This window comes from Balaenoptera borealis (genome assembly GCF_965194805.1).
Source record: "Balaenoptera borealis genome assembly, chromosome: 6".
In the NCBI taxonomy this organism is placed as follows: domain Eukaryota; kingdom Metazoa; phylum Chordata; class Mammalia; order Artiodactyla; family Balaenopteridae; genus Balaenoptera; species Balaenoptera borealis.
Genome location: NC_138863.1, coordinates 8,190,848 through 8,217,692, shown reverse-complemented (window position 1 = coordinate 8,217,692; position 26,845 = coordinate 8,190,848). Strand labels below are relative to the sequence as shown.

Below are 26,845 nucleotides of genomic sequence, written 5' to 3'. Positions count from 1 at the left end.
TTATTGATATGATCTCCAAGATACTTTAAATGAAAAAACAAAAGCAAGGTACTAATAGGTTACACTTGTATAACCTATTATACACCTGTATAACCTATCAGTTTTTTGTGTAAAAAAAAAAAAATAGGTGGGAAAAATAACGTAAACATGATTCCTTGACCATGCACAACAGTGGAAGGACACAAGAAACCAATAATGCTGGTTACTTCCATACAAAGGAGCTAGGTGGCTAAGGGATGGGGGAGAAGGCCTTTCAATTTACACCTGTTAAATTTTGAACTAGTAAATGTGTGTCCTAATTTTAACATTTTAATTAGAAAATTAAAAAGAGTGTGCCAGAGACATGGGCATGTTTAAATATTGGTGGAAACAGGGAGATCAGCTCGGTGCTTTGTGACCACCTAGAGGGGTGGGATAGGGAGGGTGGGAAGGAGGGAGAAGCAAGAGGGAAGAGATATGGGGATATATGTACATGTACAGCTGATTCACTTTGTTATAAAGCAGAAACTAACACACCATTGTAGAGCAATTATACTCCGATAAAGATGTTAAAAAAAAAAAAAGATAACACAAGAAACTAGTAAGATGGAGGACAGGTGAAGGGTGAACATGAGTGTGGGCTGGAAAGGAAGCAATAATTTTCACCATATACTTTTTTGTATTATTTTCAACTATGTGAATATTCAAAAATTATTCAATGTTTAAAAAATTCAGAAAACTAAAAATATATATATATATATATTGGTGAAAGAAGCCAGTACAAACAAAAATCCCAGAAGTACAGAAAGGTAGAGGATGGAGGAAAGCCCTACAGAGGCAGGGGATGGAGACGGGAGCACAGGGGGAGGGACTGGCCATGGGCAGGGAGAAGGCACCTTAGGAACGGAGGAGGCTGCAGATCCTGGCAAGCGTGTAAAGGTGAACAGGAGAGGAGGGGGTCCTTCTCAAATGGCTTTTATTTAGGAGGTGAAGTTACCGAATGAGAAGGAGAGAAGAGCGGTAAATTTGGTTTGACTTGTAGGAAGAAGAGGGGGTCATATGGACAATGGGACAAGGGAAACGGAAGACTTTCAGGAAGCACTGATGGCTCAGCCAAGACTGGAGCCATGGGTGAGACCCCGTCCTAAAGCCCCCATCTCCCTCTTTGCTCTGCTGTGGCTGTTCAGCTAAGCTTCTCCTCAGCAGTGGTCCCAGGACCTCTGCTAGAAGGCTGTCTTCAGGGTCAGCAGGTGGCATCTGCCTCTGCCTCCCTAGACAACAGCGTAGCTCTCTGGCCTTCGCAGAGCCTGGCAGAATGCAAGAGGAATCCCACCCCTGGAAATCAACCTTGTGGCTCACATGATGCTCAGAGAACTCACTCTGGCTGGCGAAGGCCCATCAGTGCACACCTGACACAATCAAATAAACTCAACCGTGAGCTTGGAAGAACTGACGTATGTTTAGAATTTACGAAGTGAGGGAGTGAGGGGGAAGGCAGCAGAATACATGATGTACTCAACCATATAAAATAATGCACAGAAAGTTGACAGAGAAAACATACCTAAATATTTATAGGCGTTACCTCTGGTTGTTGAGATTATAGGTTTTTCCCTTTATTTCTTTTCATTTATTTATTATTTTTGGCTGCGTTGGGTCTTCGTTGCTGCACGCGGGCTTTCTCTAGTTACAGCGAGTGGGGGCTACTCTTTGTTGCGGTGCGGTAGTTTCTCTTGTTGCGGAGCACGGGCACTAGGCACGCGGGCTTCAGCAGTTGTGGCACGCGGGCTCAGTAGTTGTGGCTCGCAGGCTATAGAGTGCAGGCTCAGTAGTCATGGTGCACAGGCTTAGTTGCTCTGCAGCATGTGGGATCTTCCCGGACCAGGGCTCGAACCCGTGTCCCCTGCATTGGCAGGCGGATTCTTAACCACTGTGCCACCAGGGAAGCCCTCCCTTTATTTCTTTAGAGTTTCCAAATGTTCTACAGTAAGTACATATCATTTCTATAATATGACTAATTTTTCAAGATATAGTTTCTGCAACAGTGAGCCGTCCTGTCCCAATTTCACAGTAGAAAAACACCTTTTGGATCACAGACCTCTTTAAGACTCTGAAGGCAGCTATGGGCCTTCTCCCTGGAATAATGCTCATAAGCTCTTAGACGTGTTGACACCCCATTCTGCATCCCCTTGGGGTGACCAGGATGCCAAAGGAATGCCCATCCCTGTCTGTAAGAGGTAGAATGGCTCCCAGGTCCAGACACAACTGACTGTGAGCTGACCAACAATATTGAAATTTCAAAAGAAATGTGTTTAAATGCAAAATGGAAGCACCAAAAAAGCAGCCCAGAGGCCAGAATTGGCTATGCTGCCCCAGCTCTGTCTAAGGAAGCGGGTTACTCTGGCCTGAGCCCCACGATCACTGTGGCACATCTGTCATCCTAGGCGACAGGGTTGCATGAGGCATCTAAACATTCCGTTCATCCAGCTGACTCCCTGGTTCACATCGCTGGCTCACAAGTGCCTTTTGGGAAAATGTGCTGCTTTTAGGGCACAGGTTTATAAACTTGAATAACCTAAGCGCCAGAAAAGCAAAGTATAGGAAAAATAAGCTGCCAGGATATAATCAAACATTATTTTATATGTTATAAGGTACAAACATACGACGTCAGAGATTATACTTTAAATCTGACATTGAAAAAAACATAATTTGGAAATAGAAATAATTATTCAAAGTTCCATAATTTATTACTCCTCAAATTTGAAATTCAAAATCTGACACACCTTTCTTATGCCCCAAGATGTCAATCAACGTCAGGCTGTGAATCCTGTGTTGCAACATTCATCTTTGAATCCTTTAACTGGGAGCAACATTTAGTTTTCTTTAGTTTCATAGCAGAAAATAGCTGCTCACAAACATAAATACTTCCAAACATGGACAGAATCTTTGCACAATGGTTTTTATATTTAGGGTAACCATTCCCAAGATATCTGTAGAATTCTGGGATCCAAACATCACCATATTTGGCTTTCAGTATAGTATTACACTGCAATTCAATAACTTCCATTTGTAGCTCTTCATTCACACTATTAATACTAATTGAGAAAGGGGAGCTGAACAAATATTAGTTCATTCTCATAAAGTTTTAATCAGAGAACCTTTTTTGGAATTCAGCGTTCAACTCTTTAATTTGGTGAATGTACTTCAGGCTGTCATTTTCATTTTCAGAAACTAATTTCAGTGTAGCAAAGTGGGCCAGATTGTTCCTTGCCAAACGAGTCTCCCAAAGACACAATTTCACTAGGAATGAGCCAACTGAATCATACGTTTGTGTCACCACTTGAGAACGCCTTTGCAGAGAAATATCCAACATGTTTAGATATGTCATAATGTCAACCAAAAAGGCTAAGTCTCTGACCCAATCTTTGCTTGTAAGCTGGGGCACAAATTTTCCTCTAGAAGACAGAAAGAAGTCAATTTCCTCCAACAATTCAAAAAACTGCCTTAGGACCACACCACGACTCAGCCACTTAAGTTCCATGGAGCAGAACATGCTTCCATATGGTGCATCTAACTCATTAAACAAAGCACCGAACTTTCTGTGGTCTGAGCCATGGGAGCGTATCTAGATTATGGTATAAACTACTATGTCCATGACACGGTAGTTTTTTAACTACCATTTTTAACCTTTTAGCACAAAGTGATTCCTGGAGAATGAGGCCGTGCACAGACTTAAGTTCTGTGTCTTGGCAAAGCTCTGACACTTTATTTTTTTATTTTTTATTTTTTTAATAAATTTATTTATTTTATTTATTTTTGGCTGCATTGGGTCTTCGTTGCTGCATGCGGGCTTTCTCTAGTTGCAGTGAGCGGGGGCTACTCTTCATTGCGGTGTGCAGGCTTCTCATTGCACTGGCTTCTCTTGTTGTGAAGCATGGGCTCTAAGCGTGCGTGCTTCAGTAGTTGTGGCACGCGGGCTCTAGAGCGCAGGCTCAGTAGTTGTGGCGCACGGGCTTAGTTGCTCCACGGCACATGGAATCTTCCTGGACCAGTGCTCGAACCCGTGTCCCCTGCATCGGCAGGCGGATTCTTAACCACTGTGCCACCAGGGAAGCCCAGCCCTGATACTTTAGATTTCAGTTTTGCAACTAGTTCTTTAACACCAACCATCGCAGAGTCACCATCTGTGCTAATACTCACCAATTTTGACCAGTCCACGTTAAATGTTTTAAGACTTTTCTCAACATGTAAAACTAATTCATTTCCTGATGTTGTGCCTGTTATGGGGACCATGTCCAGAAGAGCTTCGGTCACATCAAAAGTTTCATTGCCACCACGAATAAATACACCTACGTGGGGGTCGTTATTTCCATCCACTCCTTCCTGAGCTGCAATGGAAAAAGCCACAAATGATTCAGCTTTTTCTTGCAACTTGTCCTGCAAGTTCTCAGTCATGTTGTCAACATGCTGGGCAACAACACTACCAGTTAGTCTTATGTTGGCAAACGCTTGTCTCTGTTCAGGGCACATGATTTCTGCTGCACTCAACAGACAGCCCTTGATAAACTCACCACCTGCAAAAGGTTTGGCTGCCTGGGCAATTTTCTCACTTAATATGTAACTACATTTCATAGCAGCATCACTTATTTTATTCACATTCAAAAGCAAATCATGTTGAAATTTCAGTCTTTTTTTCAGTTCGTTGAATTTTCTATCACACATCTTTTCTGTAAATCCATCATGGTTCCTACGATGGTTGCTTTCATAACGGTGTCTTAGGTCACATTCTCTTGACACAGACAGACTTTGCATATTAAACATGCAGGAACGTTCTTTTACCTCCACAAAGAAATAAGCTCTCTCCCATTTTTCTTCAAGTGCATGGTTTTCTTGTTCTAACTTTCGTTTTCCCACTTTTGAAAGAGACAAATGCATAAGACATATAAAAATATCTTTACCAAGAAGACAAAAGTATGGCTTTGTGATAAAAAAAAAAAAAAGTATTAACTATTTTTTCAAAGTGTCAGCATGATGTTCACTCCTTCAGGGTTGGTAAGAACTTCCAGCCAGTAGAGCAAATGCCACAGCTGAGAGGAAGCAGCTGCCTCTCTCCAGACGCCTGTGGACGTGTAGGGACGCAGCCCCAGCGCCACCAGACTTTCTGATGTAGCAAAAGAAGCTGGAAATCCAGTTTTTTATGTGAAATCTCTTGATTTTTAAAAATATTCATGGTAAATTCTATTGTTTTATTTTTTTTTTCTGTATAAGCCACCACATCTAGAAATCAGATTAGGCAGATTAGGTTTGCGGTCTTTAAACCTGAGGAAGTTCCCTGGTGGTCTAGTGGTTAGGATTCGGCACTTTCACTGCCGTGGTCCGCAAGCCACGCAACAGAGCCAAAATTTTTTTAAAAACCAAAAAACAAAAAACACAACTTGAAGAGAATTAAATATCTAACTCTGAAACCACAGGTTTAAGAGCTTGTTGAAACAGAATCCTAGAAGATACCCCAAAAGGGGGAACTAAACTGATGTCTCTCAAAGTGCCATGCCTTCTGCAGTCATCAAGGTTACAGTTAACTAGGACAATACTTATTAGCTTGACAGAATTATGAGGATGACTTACACATTTTTGATAGAGTGAGAAACTGTATTTAAAAGTGCCAAGTGGGACTTCCCTGGTGGTGCAGTGGTTAAGAATCCACCTGCCAATGCAGGGGACATGGGTTCGAACCCTGGTCCAGGAAGATCCCACATGCCACAGAGCAAGTAAGCCCGCGCGCCACCACTACTGAGCCTGCACTCTACAGCCCACTAGCCACAACTACTGAGCCCACACGCTGCAACTACTGAAGCCCGCACATTCTAGGGCCCATGTGCTGCAACTACTGAAGCCCGTGCACCTAGAGCATGCTCTGCAGCAAGAGAAGACACCACAATGAGAAGCCCGCACACCGCAACAAAGAGAAGCCCCCGTCCGCCACAACTAGAAAAAGCCCGCGTGCAGCAGCGAAGACCCAACGCAGCCAAGAAAAACAAAAAAACAAAACAGTGCCAAGTGCCCCTAACCTCATACTAGCCCCTCCCTGGGAAACCTGGGTCTCCAGCTACAGAGCTGTCACACCCTTACTTCTCCAGTTGCACTTTTTTCTGTCTCTCTCATCTTGGCCTTGGATTTTTGCTCTGACAAGGTTCAGAACTACAGCAAGCCCACCAATCTCTGTTCCTTGCTTCTCTTCCAAGGCTCTCTCTGCATCGGCCTGTGACTTGAAGTCAATAGAGGCAATCCTGCAATTGTGGGGATAGGGTAGGGGAGAGAAGAAAGAAGAGTCAACATTTAGTACTCTTCTGTATTGTCTTTCGAATTAGTAATGCACATACAAGATTCGAAATGTAAAAGGTAGAAAGGATATAGTGAAGTCTTCCTTCTGCCCAATTTCTATCCTTAGAGGCAACATGCTGTATAAATAAAAGCAAACGTACACACATACACACACTGGTTTTTTTTTAAAAAGGTCTACTGAGATATAATTTCCAAATCATAAAATTCACCCATTTAAAGTGTACAAGGGTATATTTACAGAATTCTACAACCATCACCATAATCTAATTTTAGGACAATTAAGCACCCAGCCGCAGTCACTCCTCATCCCCCCCAACTCACTCCCATCCCCCAGCTGCAGGCAATCACTATGCTACATTCTGTCTCTGTAGATCTGTCTATTCTGGACATTTCACATAACTGGGATTATACAAATATGCCATCTTTTGTGTCTGGCTTCTTTCACTTAGCCTAATATTTTTGATATTCATCTGTGTTGTAGCATGTATCAGTACTTCATTCCTTTTCATGGCTGAGTAACATTACATTGCATGAAAATACTACATTTTGTTTATCCATTCATCAGCTGTTAAGACATTTTGGGTTGTTACCGGTTTGGGCTATTATGAATAAAGCTGATACAAACATTTGTAGAAATGTGTGGATATACGTTTTCACTGCTTTTGGATACATAACCTAATAGTAGAATTGCTGGACCGTACAGCAACTCTATGTTTAACATTTTGAGAAACTACCAAACCGTTTTCCAAAGCAACTGTGCTATTTTACATTCCCACCAGCAATGAATCAGGGTTCTGATTTCTCCACATCCTTGTCAACAATTGTTATTGTCTTTTTTATTACAGCCAATCTAACAAGTGTGCAGTGGTATCACATCATGGTTTTGTCTTGTTTTGGTTTTTTTAAATATCTTTATTGGAGTATAATTGCTTTACAATGTTGTGTTAGTTTCTGCTGTATAACAAAGTGAATCAGCTATATGCATACATATATCCCTATATACGCTCCCTCTTGCGTCTCCCTCCCACCCTCCCTATCCCACCCCTCTAGATGGTCACAAAGCACCAAGCTGATCTCCCTGTGCTATGCAGCTGCTTCCCACTAGCTATCTATGTTACATTTGGTAGTGTGTATATGTCAATGCTACTCTCTCACTTCATCCCAGCTTACCCTTCCCCCTCCCCACGTCCTCAAGTCCATCCTCTACATCTGCGTCTTTATTCCTGTTCTGTCCCTAGGTTCATCAGAACCATTTTTTTTTTAGATTCCATATATATGTGTTAGCATACGGTATTTGTTTATCTCTTTCTGACTTACTTCACTCTGCATGACAGACTCTAGGTCCATCCACCTCACTACAAATAACTCAATTTCGTTTCTTTTTATGGCTGAATAATATTCCATTGTATATATGTGCCACATCTTCTTTATCCATTCATCTGTCGATGGACATTTAGGTTGCTTCCATGTCCTGGCTATTGTAAATAGTGCTGCAATGAACATTGTGGTACATGACTCTTTCTGAATTATGGTTTTCTCACGGTATATGCCCAGTAGTGGGATTGTTGGGTCATATGGTAGTTCTATTTTTAGTTTTTTAAGGAACCTCCATACTGTTCTCCATAGTGGCTGTATCAATTTACATTCCCACCAACAGTGCAAGAGGGTTCCCTTTTCTCCACACCCTCTCCAGCATTTATTATTTGTAGATTTTTTGATGATGGCCATTCTGACTGGTATGAGGTGATACTTCATTGTAGTTTTTTTTTAATAAATTTATTTATTTAATGTATTTCATTTTTAGTTGCGTTGGGTCTTCGTTGCTGCACACGGGCATTTCTCTGGTTGTGGTGAGCGGGGGGCTACTCTTCGTTGTAGTGCGCAGGCTTCTCATTGTGGTGGCTTCTCTTGTTGGGAGCACTGGCTCTAGGCGCGTGGGCTTCAGTAGTTGTGGCTCGCAGGCTCTAGAGCGCAGCCTCAATAGTTGCGACACACGGGCTTAGTTGCTCCGCGGCATGTGGGATCTTCCTAGACCAGGTCTCGAACCTGTGTCCCCTGCATTGGCAGGCAGATTCTTAACCACTGCGCAACCAGGGAAGCCCCCTCGTTGTAGTTTTGATTTACATTTCTCTAATGATTAGTGATGTTGAGCATCCTTTCATGTGTTTGTTGGCAATCTGTATATCTTCTTTGGAGAAATGTCTATTTAGGTCTTCTCCCCATTATTGCATTGGATTGTTTGTTTTTTTTATATTGAGCTGCATAAGCTGCTTGTATATTTTGGAGATTAATTCTTCAATCAGTTGCTTCGTTTGCAAATATTTTCTCCCATTCTGAGAGTTGTCTTTTCGTCTTGTTTATGGTTTCCTTTGCTGTGCAAAAGCTTTTAAGTTTCATTAGGTCCCATTTGTTTATTTTTGTTTTCATTTCCATTTCTCTAGGAGATGGGTCAAAAAGGATCTTGCTGTGATTTATGTCATAGAGTGCTCTGCCTATGTTTTCCTCTAAGAGTTTTATAGTGTCTGGCCTTACTTTTAGGTCTTTAATGCATTTTGACTTTATTTTTGTGAATGGTGTTAGGAAGTGTTCTAATTTCATTCTTTTACATGTAGTTGTCCAGTTTTTCCAGCACCACTTATTGAAGAGGCTGTCTTTTCTCCACTGCATATTCTTGCCTCGTTTATCAAAGATAAGGTAACCATATGTGCATGGGTTTATCTCTGGGCTTTCTATCCTGTTCCATTGATCTACATTTCTGTTTCTGTGCCAGTACCATACTGTCTTGATTACTGTAGCTTTGTAGTATGGGAGTACATACTTCCATACTACAAAGTCAGGAAGCCTGATTCCTCCAGTTCCGGTTTTCTTTCTCAAGGTTGCTTTGGCTATTCGGGGTCTTTTGTGTTTCCATACAAATTGTGCAGTTTTTTTTTCTAGTTCTGTGAAAAATGCCATTGGTAGTTTGATAGGGATTGCACCGAATCTGTAGACTGCTTTGGGTAGCACAGTCATTTTCACAATGTTGATTCTTCCAATCCAAGAACATGGTATATCTCTCCATCTGTTTGTATCATCTTTAATTTCTTTCATCAGTGTCTTACAGTTTTCTGCATACAGGTCTTTTGTCTCCTTAGGTAGGTTTATTCCTAGGAATTTTATTCTTTTTATTGCAATGGTAAATAGGAGTGTTTCCTTAATTTCACTTTCAGACTTTTAATCATTAGTGTATAGGAATGCAAGAGATTTCTGTACATTAATTTTATAGCCTCCTACTCTACCAAGTTCATTGATTAGCTCTAGTAGTTTGCTGCTAGGATTCTCTATGTATAGTATCATGTCATCTGCAAACAGTGACAGTTTTACCTCTTCTTTTCCGATTTGGATTCCTTTTATTTCTTTTTCTTCTCTAACTGCTGTGGCTAAAACATCCAAAACTATGTTGAATAATAGTGGCTAGAGTGGGCACCCTTGTCTTGTTTCTGATCTTAGAGGAAATGGTTTGTTTTTCACCACTGAGAACGATGTTGGCTGTGGGTTTGTCATATATGGCCTTTATTAGGTTGAGGTAGGTTCCCTCTATGCCTACTTTCTAGAGAGTTTTTATCATAAATGGGTACTGAATTTTGTCAAAAGCTTTTTCTGCATCTACTGAGGTTATCATATGTTTTTTATCCTTCAGTTTCTTAATATGGTGTATCACATTGATTGATTTGCGTATATTGAAGAATCCTTGCATTCCTGGGATAAACCCCACTTGATCATGGTGTATGATCCTTTTAATGTGCTGTTGGATTCTGTTTGCTAGTATTTTGTTGAGGATTTTTACATCTATGTTCATCAGTGATATTGGCCTGTAGTTTTCTTTTTTTGTGACCTCTTTGTCTGATTTTGGTATCAGGATGATGGTGGCCTCATAGAATGAGTTTGGGAGTGTTCCTCCCTCTGCTATGCTTTGGAAGAGTTTGAGAAGGATAGGTGTTAGCTCTTCTCTAAATGTTTGAGAGAATTCGCCTGTGAAGCCATCTGGTCCTGGGCTTTTGTTTGTTGGAAGATTTTTAATCACAGTCTCAATTTCACTGTTTGTGATTGGTCTGTTTATATTCTCTATTTCTTCCTGGTTCTGTCTCAGAAGGCTGTGCTTTTCTAAGAATTTGTCCATTTCTTCCAAGTTGTCCATTTTATTGGCATATAGTTGCTTGTAGTAATATCTCATGATCCTTTGTATTTCTGCAGTGTCAGTTGTTACTTCTCCTTTTTCATTTCTAATTCTGTTGATTTGAGTCTTCTCCCTTTTTTTCTTGATGAGTCTGGCTAATGGTTTATCAATTTTGTTTACCTTCTCAAAGAACCAGCTTTTAGTTTTATTGATCTTTGCTATTGTTTCCTTCATTTCCTTTTCATTTATTTCTGATCTGATCTTTATGATTCCTTTCCTTCTGCTAACTTTGGGGTTTTTTTTGTTCCTTCTCTAGTTGCTTTAGGTGTAAGGTTAGGTTGTTTATTTGAGATTTTCTTGTTTCTTGAGGTAGGATTGTATTGCTATAAACTTCCCTCTTACAACTGCTTTTGCTGCATCCCATAGGATCGTCGTGTTTTGGGTCGTCGTGTTCTGTCATTTGTTTCTAGGTATTTTTTGATTTCCTCTTTGATTTCTTCAGTGACCTCTTGGTTATTTAGTAGCATATTGTTTAGCCTCCATGTGTTTGTATTTTTTTACAGTTTTTTTCCCGTAATTGATATCTAGTCTCATAGCATTGTGATCAGAAAAGATACTTGATATGATTTCAATTTTCTTAAATTTACCAAGCCTTGATTTGTGACCCAAGATATGGTCTATCCTGCAGAATGTTCCATGAGCACTTGAGAAGAAAGTGTATTCTGTTGTTTTTGGATGGAATGTCCTATAAATATCAATTAAGTCCATCTTGTTTAATGTGTCATTTAAAGCTTGTGTTTCCTTATTTATTTTCATTTTGGATGATCTGTCCATTGGTGTTAAAGTCCCCTGCTATTATTGTGTTACTGTCAATTTCCCATTTTATGGCTGTTAGCATTTTCCTTATGTATTGAGGTGCTCCTGTGTTGGGTGCATAAACATTTACAATTGTTGTATCTTCTGGATTGATCCCTTGATCATTATGTAGTGTCCTTCTTTGTCTCCTGTAATAGTCTTTATTTTAAAGTCTATTTTATCTGATATGAGAATTGCAACTCCAGCTTTGATTTCCATTTGCATGGAATATCTTTTTCAGTCTGTATACGTCCCTAGGTCTGAAGTGGGTCTCTTGTAGACAGCATATATATGGGTCTTGTTTTTGTATCCATTCAGCGAGCCTGTGCCTTTTGGTTGGAGCATTTAATCCATTTACATTTAAGGTAACTATCGATATGTATGTTCCTATTACCATTTTCTTAATTGTTTTGGGTTTGTTTTGTAGGTCTTTTCCTTCTCTTGTGTTCCCTGCCTAGAGAAGTTCCTTTAGCATTTGTTGTAAAGCTGGTTTGGTGGTGCTGAATTCTCTTAACTATGCTTGTCTGTAAAGGTTTTAATTTCTCCGTTCAATCTGAATGAGATCCTTGCTGGGTAGAGTAATCTTGGTTTTAAGTTTTTCCCTTTCATCACTTTAAATATGTCCTGCCACTCCCTTCTGGCTTGCAGAGTTTCTGCTCAAAGATCAGCTGTTAACCTTATGGGGATTCCCTTATATGTTATTTGTTGCTTTTAATATTTTTTCTTTGTATTTAATTTTTGATAGTTTGATTAATATGTGTCTCGGCGTGTTTCTCTTTGGGTTTATCCTGTATGGGACTCTCTGTGCTTCCTGGACTTGACTATTTCCTTTCTCATGTTAGGGAAGTTTTCGACTATAACCTCTTCAAATATTTTCTCATACCCTTTCTTTCTTCTTCTTCTGGGACCCCTATAATTCGAATGTTGGTGCGTTTAGTGTTGTCCCAGAGGTCTCTGAGACTGTCCTCAATTCTTGTCATTTTTTTTTCTTTATTCTGCTCCCTGGCAGTTATTTCCACCATTTTATCTTCCAGCTCACTTATCCATTCTTCTGCCTCAGTTATTCTGCTATTGATTCCTTCCAGGGTATTTTTAATTTCAGTTATTGTGTTGTTCATCACTGTTTGTTTGCTCTTTAGTTCTTCTAGATCCTTGTTAACTGTTTATTTTCTCCATTCTGTTTCTGAAATTTTGGATCATCTTTACTATCAGTACTCTGAATTCTTTTTCAGGTAGGTTGCCTATTTCATCTTCATTTATTTGGTTTTGTAGGTTTTTATCTTGCTCCTTCGTCTGTAACATATTTTTGTCGTTTCTTTTTTTCTTTTTTTTTTTTTTTTTTTGATGGGTGGGGCTGTATTCCTGTCTTGCTGGTTGTTTGGCCTGAGGCGTCCAGCACTGGAGTTTGCAAGCAGTTGGATAGAGCCAGGTCTTGGTGCTGAGATTAGGACCTATGGGAGGCCTCACTCCCGTTAATACTCCCTGGGGTCTGAGGTTCTCTGTTAGTCCAGCAGTTTGGACTCGGAGCTCCCACTACAGGAGCTCAGGCCCAACCTCCAGCCTGGGAACCAAGATCCCACAGGCCGGCTGCTAGTGGTTCCTCCCATCCCCTTAGGTGTCCATGATCCCCCAACGGTGCCTGGTAGGTTCCCTAGCTGTGCAGAGATGCGAATTCCACGTCCTCCTAGTCCACCATCTTGACTCAGCCTTCCTTCACATCATGGTTTTGATTTGCACTTCCTCAGTGACTAATGTTGAGCATCTTTCTACATGTTTACTGGCCATTTGTACACCTTGTTTGGAGAAACGGTCATTCAAGTCCTTTCCCCATTTTTTAATTGGGTTGTCTTTTAATTATTGAGCTGTGAGAGTTCTTTATGTATCTTTTATATATACAGGTCTCTTTCATATATACGATTTGCAATATTTTCTCCCAGGATGTAGAGTTTCTTTTGACTTTTTAGATAGTGTCCTTTGAAGTACAAATGTTTTTAATTTTGATAAAGCCCAACTTCTCAATCTTCTCTTTCATTGCTTGTGCAAGACTTTAATCCAAGGTCACAAAGATTTACTCCTGTGTTTTCTTCATAGTTTTCTATTTTAGCTCTTACATTTAGGTCTTTGATCTATTTTGAGTTAATTTTTGGGTATAGTATGCAAGCCCAGCAGAGTGCCCCCAAACCTCCTCACAGTAAACACTGCTAAAAATTTGGAATTTATCTTTTCAGACTTGTTTTCTAAATCTGTGGGATTCTTTTCCAGAGATTATGTTCATCAGAATACACTGGGATAGATTATTTTAGAGTTCACCTACACCAACAAATTTAGCTCAAATGTATCTGTAATCCTGATACCCAATTTTTACCACATTGTGAATCCCTTCAAAATACATTCTCTTCCACCCTTTCTAATTTCACCATATTCACCCTCTTAGGCTACCAAAGCCCAGATACATAGTGACAGTGTTTCATTAACTGGCTACAACATAATTCTAACAGACCAAGTTAATGTTCTCTTTTGGTATCTGTCCAGACAAGTCACCAAGGGTGTTATTTTCCTGTAGTCAGCCCTGGAGAGATAGGATGAAGATAACCTATGAGTGGATTATTCCAATCTTCAATCTTGTACTTGATAGAATAAAGTCTTCATTTCTCTGTGACAGCCCTACAGTCTTCTAGAAGCCTTTGGCTATCCATTTATGATGCTTTTTATGCCTGCTGGTAGAAAGGCTGGATAACTACTTTTTCCTTCTCTAAAATCCGGCATGAGTGATTTGGGAGAATACAATGAAATTCTGTTATGTTTGAATCCAGTAGACATATATTCTTTTTCAGTACAAGGTACAAAGACATACCTTTCACTCATCCCATCCTTGCTCACCAATCTGATTTGAAAAGTATCCTCAAACACTTCTATTAATTCATGCTGAGTGACTCTGTCAGGCAAGTTCTTGATCAAAAGTGTTTTGGCATTTCCATCTTCATAAACACAAAAGAGTATTTTTAGTCTGAGTTTAGATCTCATAAGCATCAAGAGTTCTCTAAAAGAGAAAAAATACTTCTCAAAGAGTTGGAGAGTAGTACATATTCCTTCATTTAACAATATCTGAGGACTTCCCTGGTGGTCCAGTGGTAAAGAATCCGCTTTCCAATGCAGGGGACGCAGGTTCAATCCCTGGTAGGGGGAACTAAGATCCCACATGCTGCAGGGCAACTAAGCCCACGCGCTGCAAACTACAGAGCCCACACGCCCTGGAGCCTGCACGCTGCAAGCAGAGAGAGAAAACCGGCACGCCACAACTAGAGAGAAGCCCGTGCGCGCCATGACAAAAAGATCTCGCATGCCTCAACAAAGATCCCATGTGCCATAACTAAGACCCGACGCAGCCAAAAAAATAATAATAATAAATAAGGAAGATAAATAAATATAATATTTTAAAAAAACCAAACATTTGCACACAGCGTCTGGGTGATGACGGCCTGTGCTACGTGCGGGCTGTGAAAATACAGACTTGGCCTCCACTCTTGAGAATGTAGTCTTGTTGGGGAAAAGGCTAGTAAACAAATAGTCACATAATTACAAACTGTGGTAAGTGCCAGGAAGGAAAAGTAAAAAGGGAAATGAGAACATCAAGTAGAGAAGACTTAACCTAGTCTGGGGGTAAGGGAAAATTTTTCTGATCTGTAGAGGTGACCTTTAAGCTGAGACTCTTGGATGGGTTGTCAGTAGCCAGGGGATGAGTCATGAACATTAGGACAGAGAAGGTGAGCCATGCGGCTAGAGCAGAAGGAGTGAGAGCACGGCAGAGAGAGTCTGTGCTGTGGAAGTAGGCAACTTGCTAGAAACTGAGGAGTGCTTGCACGGAGTAAGAAAGAATACGATATTCCTGCCTGATGCAGAGTCTTCTAGGTTCGCAGGTATCTCTGAACAAGTTACCCTGCTTGCACACCTTTCTTTGTTCCCTTTCCCTTTTCGGTTTCTTCCATTTAATTTCATATCCAAGGACGTTTGTCTCACTAAGTTCCAGGGCTTTTTCCTGGTCGTCAGCAGATTTAAAATTCACATAACCAAATCTCCTACAGAGATGCAGCCGAAAAGGAAAGAAGAACACAAGTAGAGTCAAAAGGCATATGCCTTCCAGCTGGCTACTTACACTGGTTGTGAGAGTGGAAATTAGCAATGAGTCAAACGCAGCTGTCAAATTTTACAAATTAAAACCAAGGCTCCAGGGCTTCCCTGGTGGCGCAGTGGTTGAGAATCTGCCTGCCAATGCAGGGGACACGGGTTCGAGCCCTAGTCTGGGAAGATCCCACATGCCGTGGAGTAACTGGGCCCGTGAGCCACAACTACTGAGCCTGCGCGTCTGAAGCCTGTGCTCCGCAACAGGAGAGGCCGCGATAGTGAGAGGCCCGCGCATCGTAATGAAGAGTGGCCCCCGCTTGCCGCAACTAGAGAAAGCCCTCGCACAGAAACGAAGACCCAACACAGCCAATAAATAAATAAATAAATTTTTAAAAATTTAAAAAATTAAAAAAATAAAAAAACCAAGGCTCCACCAACTGGCAATATCAGTGCCATGAAGTAACCGGAGAGCAGCAGTTCTCACCTGGGGTCAGTCTGACAATATCTGAAGACATCTTTGGCCGTCACAACTGGGGGACTACTTCTAGCATCTAGTGGGTAGAATCCAGGGATGCTGTTGAACAGCACCCCCCCACAACAAGGAATTAGCTGGTCCCAAATTTTAATAGTGCAAGAGTCGAGAAGCCCTCCTCTGGGGCAAGGACTGAGAGTCAGGGCAAACTCACCCACTGAAATCATTATTAGTTTTCTAACTGCTAGCCAGATTTAACCAAAAGCTATAAAAAATGAAACTTGAAATGACACGTTTTTGAATTTCTGTTTTAAGAAACAGCCATTGCACTTGTGAATTGAAACAAAAATATCTTTTTTTTTTCTTTTGGCCATGCCATGCGGCTTGTGGGATCTTTTTTTAAATAAATTTATTTATTTATTTATTTTTGGCTGCGTTGGGTCTTCATTGCTCTGTGCGGGCTTTCTCTAGTTGCGGCGAGCGGGGGCTACTCTTCGTTGCAGTGCACAGGCTTCTCATTGCGGTGGCTTCTCTTGCTGTGGAGCATGGACTCTAGGCACGCAGTCTTCAGGAGTTGTGGCACATGGGCTCAGTAGTTATGGCTCGCGGGCTTGCACAGGGTCAGTAGTTGTGACGCACTGCCTTAGTTGCTCTGCGGCACGTGGGATCTTCCCGGACCAGGCCTTGAACCTGTGTCCCCTGCATTGGCAGGCGGATTCTTAACCACTGCGCCACCAGGGAAGCTCTGGCTTGTGGGATCTTAGTTCCCTGACCAGGGATTGAACTCGTGCCCACGGCAGTGAAAGCACGGAGTCCTAACCACTGGAGCACCAGGGAATTCCCAAAAATATCATTCTTAAAATAGAACGTGTTGGCAAACTCAAAGGCTATTAGAGTAAGATTTTTTTTTTTTTTGGCTGTGCTGGGTCTTCGTTGCTGCCTGCGGGCATTCTTCTAGTTGCAGTGAGCGGGGACTACTCTTCGTTGCAGTGCGCAGACTTTTCATCGTGGTGGCTTCTCTTGTTGAGGAGCACGGGCTCTAGGTGCACAGGCTTCAGTAGCTGTGGCACACGGGCTCAGCAGTTGTGGCTTGTGGGCTCTAAAGTGCAGGCTCAGTAGTTGTGGCGCACTGCTTAGTTGCTCCGCAGCATGTGGGATCCTCCAGGACCAGGGCTCGAACCCGTGTCCCCTGCATTGGCGGGTGGATTCTTAACCACTGCGCCACCAGGGAAGTCCCAAGAATTTTTTTTTAATGCAAAAGGAATCTTTACTTACTACAAACACAACAATATTTCACGATATAGTTAATAAAAAGTGTAAGCAGAGCAATGTGTCAAAAGTTGTGGCATTACCTCTGGAGCCAGAATGCTGGGCTCAAATCCTGACCCTGCCACTTTCTAACTGTGTGATATTGGGTACATCACTTAACTTCTCTGTGCCTCAATTTCCTCCTTTGTAAAATGGGGATAATGACAATAATTACTGATGAGGATTGTCTTATGGATTCAATGAGTTAAATAAACAAGGAACAATGCCTGGTACAGTGAGTACTCAATGAATGTTTACTATTATTATTATCTTTTCATTTCTACCTAAGAAATTCTGAGTACCATAAAATAAGCATGCTCACACCCAAGACATATGCTTCTGATGAGAAAGAAGTAAGAAAGGATGAAATTCAACTCAGCAAAAAAGCAGAACTGATACAGAACCTATATTTGCCACCAAAGCTAGGGGTTTTGTGATTAAATCTGTGTTCGTTTAAAATAATTCTAGGCAAATAACACTGCTCACAGTTGGAAAATCATGAAAATATGTTTCTGTAAAGACTTGGAAGATCTTGTGATTAGTTTAGTATTTTGGTTGGAAAAATGGGATAGCAAAATTTAATATAATGGATTTATTAAACGAGCCACTGAAGGACTTTAAATACTCATTCTGAACTGCAAGAAGCTGAGGTAATATCTTATAAAGGGCGAAGAACAAGTAACAAAAGGATCTGACAAGAATAATAACTGTTGGGCTGATAAACTCTTAACAACACTCTTAATTTATCAGTATTTACCTGGACAAGCCAACTCTGACACCAACGACTGCGACGTCATTTTTAGCAAAAAGTTCACTAAGACCAGTTTTTAGTTCAGCAACAGTTTTGTTGAAGTTCAGGTTTCCAACAAATAGTTTGAAACTTACAGGTGGTTTAGCTGCCATACAAAAAGGCAAAAAAAAAAAAGAGAGAGAGAGAGAGAGAAAGAACTCAAAGAAACAGTTCAGAAAGAATGACGCTAAAAAAAATTTCCATTGAAGAATCTGGCATATTGTAACACCAGGCTGCAATTAAAATCCCTTTGTCCATCATTTGGGCTAACAGAGATTTGGTTTTCGCCAATATGAAATTCTCCATGTGTCTCTCGTGCTCTAAAACGCAGCAAAGAAGTTACCTTCTAATTTCTGATTTTTGGTTTCAGGGGAAGCCTTCTGTTTGGTCATTTCCTCCTTCTGTTTATCAGGTGCTTTCTTCATAGGCTCTGTGGGCAAAAGCCAGAATATAGTTTTTCTGTTTTGTTTTGTTTTTTCAGAATACAGTTTTTTGTTTCTTTGTGGGTTTTTTAATAAGTTTATTTATTTATTTATTTTTGGCTGCGTTGGGTCCTCGTTGCTGTGCACGGGCTTTCTCTAGTTGCTGCGTGCGGGGGCTACTCTTTGTTGCGGTGCGTGGGCTTCTCATTGCAGTGGCTTCTCTTGTTGTGGAGCACGGGCTCGAGGCACGCGGGCTTCAGTAGTTGTGGCACGCGAGCTCAGTAGTTGTGGCTCGCGGGCTCTAGAGTGCAGGCTCAGTAGTTATGGCACACGGGCTTAGCTGCTCCGCGGCATGTGGGATCCTCCCGGACCAGGGCTCGAACCCGTGTCCCCTGCGTTGGCAGGCGGATTCTTAACCACTGCGCCACCAGGGAAGTCCCCAGAATATAGTATTTTTAATGATCTGTCTGTGCCACTAATGAGTAAAGTGGAAGCTTTTACACTGTCCACAAATACCATACCTACACTGTGCCTATTCTCCACAAGACGCCTGGGTTAGGTCTGGTCAGAATACTTTTAAAAGCATTTATAAATTAATTAGGAAAAGTTCTTCAAGTTCATAAAAGAACTTCAACAGCCCTGCCCAAGGGCTTCGCTTATAACTCTAATTCCTTGATACTGGCCACCACTTAACAGAACTGGTTTAGGTCATTCTGACCTTCCTCTTCCTCACAGCCTTTGTCATCACCCTTTGATCCTGCCATCTTCCTCTGGCCCCAGGGGAAAGGCTTTTCTCCCCCTAGCCCATGTAGGATACAGGGCTTCTTTTTCAGAATCTAAATGAAAACCCACCTAATCAATTACTGCCACACAGACTTGTTAAGAATGAAAATGACAAGTTGTTCTTTCAGAGAAACTGCTCATAAGTCTGACTGTCTACACACATCTAAGAAAAAACTTCACTGTCATTTTAACCTTTTATTTGAAATAATTTAAAATGTATTATTGTATTTTCATAACAATGCTAAGAATTACTGCTTTGGAAGAAACACCATTTAAAAGGTTACACAGATGCCATCAGGACAAAAAAATCACTGAGAGTCAAATCTGGGGGACAATGAACCTGCCTGGCTCATAAGCACAAAGAGAGAAAGAGTGTACAATATTCAAAGAGAAAGAAAACTCTGATTCTGGTCATGTGGACAGCAGAAGTCAAATGTCCACTGGGACGCCTCAAGCCAAGCCTGGAGAATCGGCCAGGGATGCCAAGGGTGGTATTTCCACAGAACCCTTCCGAGAGCCATGTGCAATGGCATGTAGGGCTGACCCCTGACAGCCACCAGCAGGGATGTCCCCAGAGGGGACTCTTTATGTCCCTCATCCTGACACAACTCACAGTTCTTACCTTCATCCTCCTCAGGGTTCTCATGTCTCTTCTCATGGTTCTCGAGCATGGCACTCCTCCTGTCTTTCGGCAACTTGGCCCCTGCATGGTGATATTAATTTCTCAGCAAACGTGGGAGCCAGAAACTTTTTTTTCTCGATTTTATTTCCTGGAGCAGTAGTAATCTTCCTACCATTTTTCTGAGGGACATCAACCTAGAGGAGGAAGAACAACAATGAAGAGATGTCTCATCTGTGGCCAGAAGGTGACAGTCACACTGCACAGTCAGCAAGTGCAAGATCTGCTCAGGCCCACGTGTCAACAACTGTGCTGATTTCTCCAGGTCCAATTTCTCAGTGTGCAGTAAAAGAGCTCCCAGCAACAGAATTACCTGGCACACTTGCCTAAGAAAAAAAGAGAAAAAGAAAATTCTTGGCTTTCACTTGGAGCTTTGAAATCAGAATCTATATAGGGAAGGATCTAGGTTTCTAAAAGTATGCAAGCTACTGCCCTAGGAAAACATACCAAGTCAACTACTGTTTAGTTGGCTCAATGTGTCTGTAGAGTCCCAACTCTCTGCATTCAAGTAAAACACCAAAGGAGAGGACCCCCACACAGGCACCTGAAACATACACAGGAATTAGAGCCAGGCCCCCAAAATTGGACCTCATGCTTCCTAATTACACCATTGATTCCCATCCCAGAGCTACTAAAAATCGGGCACAGTATTATAAAACTAAATGACTAAAGATGAAAATTTTAGCAGAACACTGAATGAAGTCTCGCCACATACAAAAGGAGAAAATGAAGAACTATGGGCAGTGGATGACCATGTGAAAACACAGCAAGAAGGCAGACATCTACATGCCAAGGAGAGAGGCCTCAGAAGTAACCAAATTGGCAACAACTTAATCCGGCCTCCTGAAGTGAGAGAAAGTAAATTTCTGTTGTTTCAGCCACCCATACATCTGTGATATTTTATTATGGCAGCCCCAGCAAAAACACAACTGGTGTGTGTGTGTATGTATATGTATGTGTGTATATATACATACACACATACACACATACAGACCTCAACCCACATCACAGGAAGAGATGAGTCACTATAATATGATGTGATTAGCATTACTGGTTATGAACAATATTTACAGGCAAACAGATGAGGGACCAGTTCATCTGGCATAGGAAGGACATGGGATCAGGGAAGGCACGTGAAAGAGACTAGGGTTTGAATTAAATAATTTCAACGAGCCCACAGTAGGGTATGGTTAGCCTAGAAGTTAATCTAACTGTGATACTACCACTATATGCTGCACCAATCAGAGTAAACGGTCACAGGCATCACATTTTAAAGAGGAATGACCAAGGGCTGCCAGTGTGAACAGTCTAGAACCATACCACATGCATCTCAGTTTAAGGAAAATATAATGTAACTACTCCTATTTTCCTCTGAGCTAACACAGTCTGGGTTCCAAAACAAAAGTTGCACTCACCAAGAATGTTTTGGCTCTGATTGGTATAGTTAACGCACTGTGTTGAGGACATCACAGTACAGTAGGTGCTCTCCTAACTATGTCTACTCACTATGTCCACTTAACTATGTCACATTAAGCTAGTCTGTGGCTGGATTAAATGGCCATCTCAATTCCAAACAGGATTTACTAACTTGATGCCTATGAAAGGCATGGGAAAAGCACATGCGGCTAATGGGCTACTAAGTGGTACTCAGTACACCTGGAAATTTCTGATCCTATAAGCTGAACTGTATCCTTAGTAAGCCTCAGTCTTTTGTTCGCAAACCTATATATGACCGTTGTAGTTGCAGTTTCAATTACATAATAAATGTCATATAAACCAATCAGATTAATGCAAGAAGTTATTGAATCTAGTAAAACAAAGTTGAACGCTTTGGACATACTCAATAAAGCTCAAAAAGTGCAGTCAAATTAGGCGTGGGTGAGGAACCACAAAAGAATGGGGGAAAAAATGTAAAAATGTAGGCGTCTGTATTCGAATTGCTTTCCTAGGGTTTAAGTTTTGCTTTGTTTTAAAGAAACAAATTTTAAATTGCAAAAGATACACAATGGGTATACTTTATACAGAGAAGATAAGCTACTGCAACAGTGAACTCAAAGTCACAGACAAAGCCTTAGCCCCATATCAGAAGATTGGCAATTGAATACCTATCTGTCTCTCCAAAAGAGCTGCTTGGGCGAAGACTGAGCAATGAACCAGGAAAGAGCAGGGGCTTTGGATTCGGCAGAACCAAATGCATAACGCTGGTTCTGTCACTTATTATTTGTCACTTATTAGCTCATGAAACCATGAGCAAGTTAGTCAATGACTAAATCTCTTTTCCTGTCTATGAAATGGAGCTAAGGATCCCTACCTAACATGGTCACTGTGAGGATGAAATGAGATAGTGCATCAAGTCCTAGCACAGTGGCTACACAGATGAAGCATTCAATATTCATTAACTGTGTACCCACTCACCCACCTCAATTCTTTTAGGGCCCAACTTAAACCTATCTATATTGGAATACTAATGCAGAGGCTCCCAGCCAGAAACAGAACATACTAGGGACCTAAATATTTGCCGAAAGGATAAATATGGAAACATATGTTTGGTGGACACACAAATTAATGGAATTTAAGGAAGCAATTTTAAGAATCAAGAGATTTTCTTTCAAACTGGTATTTCCAGGCAATCAAAATCACTTTTCAAACAAAGAACACTTTTGTATTCCCCAAGTAAACTGCACTTTAGTCACAATGTATTTTTCTTTTTGCATAACACTAATATTCAGTTTGCTAATATTTTTTTTGGAATTTTTACATCTATGCTCATGAGAGTGGTCTGTAATGTTCTTTTCTAAAAATGACCTTGTCAGATTTTGGTATTGAGTTTAGGGTGAGCTTGTGAAACTAGTCGGAAAATGTTCACAAAACCACTTTTCAGGTCAAATAATGCAGTTTAACTGCTTTCCTCTGGATTTTGATTGTTGACATTAGTAAGTTACTCTTCTGCCCACTGTACATATAGTTACCTCACCTCTACTGCCATTGTCCTTATCTTCTGACGTCTCATCTTCCCCATCTTCTATCTCCTCTGGGGAAAGACTCATTTTCTTCAGTTCACCTTGATTTGTTTTCCTGCTTCAAATGCACAAGATTATTAGGCACATCACAGGGACTTCAACATTCCAGGCTATGCACCTTTTGCCTCTAGTATTTGCGTTAAGTTTCCATTTGCAATAAGTCCGTGTTAGGCCTCATCCTAGTTATTTTCATTGGGAATCTTTTACTCTCACCAGCTAATATCAAAATATATTACACAGATAATTTTTGGTATATATTTGTAGGTTAGGTCTCCCATACCTTCTCTTTTGCCACGATCTAGAAATGAAACTCCTCGAGGTAAAAAAGGAATTCCTCCCTTTTCCTCTCATTCTGCTCCCTTCACCACCGTTTTCAAATAACTCTGATGCTCTTAAAAATTAGTAATTCCACCACCGACTGCTCAAACGGAAGCACACGGGACCAAAATAAAGCCCCCATAGCGGAACCAAATCAGTACCTACAATTCAAGTGTCTTTACCTCTCCAGACAGAACTCAGTGTTAACTGGAGCAGCTTCCATCTCTACCCCCATCCAAATTAACAACACAAATGAGTCTCAAGCCAGGACCTTTAACCATCACTTCCCAAATTAACCCGCACAGTGTTGTCCCTGACGAGTACTCCTCCCCTTAAAGCTATCGCTGGTGTAGGGCCCCGCCCGCTCAAAGCCCCGCGGGCCACCACGCGCGGCCACCTGGACTACACGCCCGGCCACCTGGACTACACGCCCGGGAAGAGCCTGCAGCAGCCCGCAGGCGCCGACAAGCTAGGACGTCCCTCCCAGCCAGCCTCCCAGCCAGCCTCCCAGAACTCTAGACCCAGTCAGAATACAGCCCGGAAGAGAGTGGCGCCCTCGTGACTCCGCCTCGCCCAATCAGAGCCCGCGCTGCCTTTAGGCCAATCCCGAGCCGCAATCCTGGGTGGGGCGGGCAGTGCGCGAGCCTGGGGGCGGGGTCTCGAGCCGGGGCAGCACGTGTTGCGCCTGCGCGCAGGGCGGACATTTTGGTTTGGGCGGGCCCGGGAGGCCCCTGAGTGGGTCAGGTGGGCGCCGGGCGTGAGCGCACTGTTTCCGTGGAAGGAGGCACGGGTTCCGCTACATGCGGGGACCTGGCGGGCGGTCACACACCTCGGCGCTTACCTACTAGTGGACTTGTAGGAAGTAAACAGGGGTCATAAAAACAGCCACTCATTGCGGGCTGGTAAACCAGGGTCGGTTCCAGGCTTTCACATCCATTAATCCGGTTAGGCAGGCACCCCCTCATCACCCCCTGTGATAGTACTCTCGACATTTTCAGCCTAGAAGGAGGCACAGACCTTACAGCGCGAGGTGGAGCGGAGACCAGAACCCGGCAGTCGGCCTCTTGACCCCGGGGAACCTTCCCTCGCTGCCAACCCGCGTCTGAAGCTGCCCTCAAAGCAGTTAGTGATAGTAGTAATGGTCACAGCTAAAACATTAATATCTGTTTTGTGCCAGGTCTTATACTGGTTGCTTTTCATACATTTTAATATGGGCTTTTCAAAACAAATCTGTGACTTAGAATCAGTTACTGGTTTCACAGGCTCACAGAGTGAGGTTAAGGAACTCGTCCGAGGCCATTGATTTGCATCCTCAATGACTTAATATGGTCTCTTAGTTTCTTTGAATTAAGCCATCTTTAATATGTGCTCTCTCAACGACCATTAGCACCATTAGGCCCTGTAGTAGGATCAAAATTCTAGGAATAATACCCACATTGGGATTTGAAAATGAGCACTTTGGGTCATGTGTGTGTTTTTGGGGGGTGGGGAAGGGTGGCCCTGAGTAAGGGGCCCTGCTTTTGTCCTAGCTTCAGAAAGTCCCAAATTGGGAAGGAAGAAGAGTAAGAAGAACGATTTGCCTACATATTTTAGATTTGGTACTTGACTGAATATAGTAAAAGAATATTGACCAATAGGATTTATCTCTGGAATGCAAGATGTCGCAAGGTAAGTTAATAATGTCAAACTAAGAGATTAAAGGAAGAAAAATACATATCTTTTAGATAAACCTTATCTGAAAATGTAGAATAAACATTTGATGGCAAAAATTAAGCATTCTTATTAAAATCTGTAATAAGAACTTGGCATAGGAATGTCACTCTTAAGACACAGCAGGATTATGACAGAGCAAAAAAATTATGACAGATTTGGCCATGTTACAATTTAAAACCTTTGGATGCAAGAGTGTCTATAAACAAATTTAAAATATAAGGAACAAATTGGGAAGAAATATTTGTAACATATAAAAAGTTAGTATCAGAATATGAAAAACTACAATAAGAAAAAGGCAAACAGGGACTTACCTGGTGGTCCAGTGGTTAAGATGCTGTGCTTCCAATGCTGGCAGGGGGGGGGGGGGGGAGAGGGGGGGGCGGCTGATTCCATCCCTGGTTGGGGAACTAAGATCCCACATGCCATGGGGTGTGGCCAAAAGTTTAAAAAAAAAAAAGGCAAACAAATATGGGCAAAGGATATGAAAAGTAGTTTTCAGAAGAAATTTAAGTGGCACAAAAAGATAAGAGATGCTCAGCTATACAACCACCAGGGAAAATATCATTGAAAACAATAATACAATACTATTTTGTATCATCAGATTAACAGAAATTAAAACATCAAACAAGTGTTTGGGGATTGTGGGGAAACTGGTGAGAAGGCAAATTGTTACTGTAGAGGTGGAAAAATATCTTTTTCCTCTACCTGTCTAAATTGTTAGCTGGGGCCCTGTAACAAAAGGCAGATTAACAAGCGAAAAGCATACTGTTTGATGTGACACAGGAGCCTTCATAAGGAAATGAAGACCTGAAGAATGGGTTAAACCTGAGTGTTTTGCTAGATTTGATGAAGAGTAGAGGGTGTCACAAAATGTGATAGGCTGGAAAGGAGTATGAGGTAAGTGTGGTCTTGGTGTCCTCAGTCTTGGAGAAAAGAATGCTTTCCTCTGGGTAGAGGGAGAGCACCTCTCACGTGAGGGTCTTATGACCTGCTTCAGGGGAAGGTCAGAGAGTCCTCTCTGCACATGCTGTATCACCAATGCATTTGGCTTAAAATATTCAGTATGCTAAGGTGCTGTATTTTGGAGTAGCATATTCCTGAACCCCCTCATTACAAACACCTGGAGAGAAATTTGGTGACTTCCTGTTGAGGTAAAAATTCTCCTTCCTTAAATTTAGGAATTCCACTTTTCTCACCTAGAGATAAGGGATCACGCTGATGAAGATACAAATATGTGAATCTTTATTGCAAACTTAAAATTTATTATGGACATTTTCAAACATACATTACTAATTAGAATATAATGAATCCCTTTTTACCCATCACCCCAATCACTTCAATATTTTTGCAGTTCTTTTTTCAGCTATTCCCTGCCCCACTTTTTTTTCCTCTCCCTCTCTCCCTGTTTTTTTTTGGGCTTGAGTATTTTAATGTGAATCCCAGGCATCCTATTATTTCGCCAGTAAACACTTTATTAAGTACTGATACAGGCTATCAGGATTAATATCATCTAATATCTAGTCTGTGTTCAGTTTTCTGTCTCAAAAATGCCTTTTTGCTGTTGGCATGTTTGAATTAGGATTCAAACATTTCCATGCATTACATTTGGTTGATACATCTTTTAAATCTTTTTTACTCTGTAATAGAAACCCCCTTTTAAATACCATTTATCTGTTGAAGAAACCAAGCCGTTGTCTTACAGAATTTGTCCTTATACTAGATTTGGCTTTGCCCGTTGAGGTGTCTTGAACATGCTCCATCCGCAGTGATCTTGTAAACTGCCACTTAGATCTGGAGGCTTCCTTACATTCAGCTTCAATTTTTTTTTTTGCAGGACTTATGGTTGGTTTTGTGTACTTGTTACATCCTTCTAGAAGGCACTTAATGTC

The 26,845-nt window shown here is 41.5% G+C and overlaps 1 protein-coding gene across 18 annotated transcripts; it reads right to left on the bottom strand.

Annotated features, from left to right (window-relative positions):
- Positions 1-381: 381 nt before the first annotated feature.
- LOC309630384 (general transcription factor II-I repeat domain-containing protein 2-like) lies at positions 382-23,791 on the bottom strand. 18 transcript variants are annotated; one of them, XM_082395584.1, is made up of 9 exons: positions 23,409-23,791; positions 22,875-22,983; positions 20,353-20,449; positions 20,021-20,231; positions 19,849-19,929; positions 18,365-18,451; positions 14,184-14,307; positions 6,106-6,263; positions 382-4,889 (listed from the first exon to the last, which is right to left on the bottom strand). In XM_082395584.1, exons 5-9 carry the CDS (start codon positions 19,895-19,897, stop codon positions 3,991-3,993), a joined length of 1,317 nt encoding a protein of 438 aa, XP_082251710.1. In that variant the 5' UTR covers positions 19,898-19,929; positions 20,021-20,231; positions 20,353-20,449; positions 22,875-22,983; positions 23,409-23,791; the 3' UTR covers positions 382-3,990. The 18 variants fall into 18 exon arrangements, 17 of the variants coding, with proteins under 17 accessions (XP_082251710.1, XP_082251714.1, XP_082251722.1 ...); XM_082395588.1 differs by lacking the exons at positions 20,353-20,449; positions 23,409-23,791 and adding an exon at positions 23,206-23,398 and having other exon boundaries at positions 382-4,364; positions 4,816-4,889; positions 20,021-20,042; XM_082395596.1 differs by lacking the exon at positions 20,353-20,449 and having other exon boundaries at positions 20,021-20,042; positions 23,405-23,791.
- Between the last annotated feature and the right edge of the window lie 3,054 nt (positions 23,792-26,845).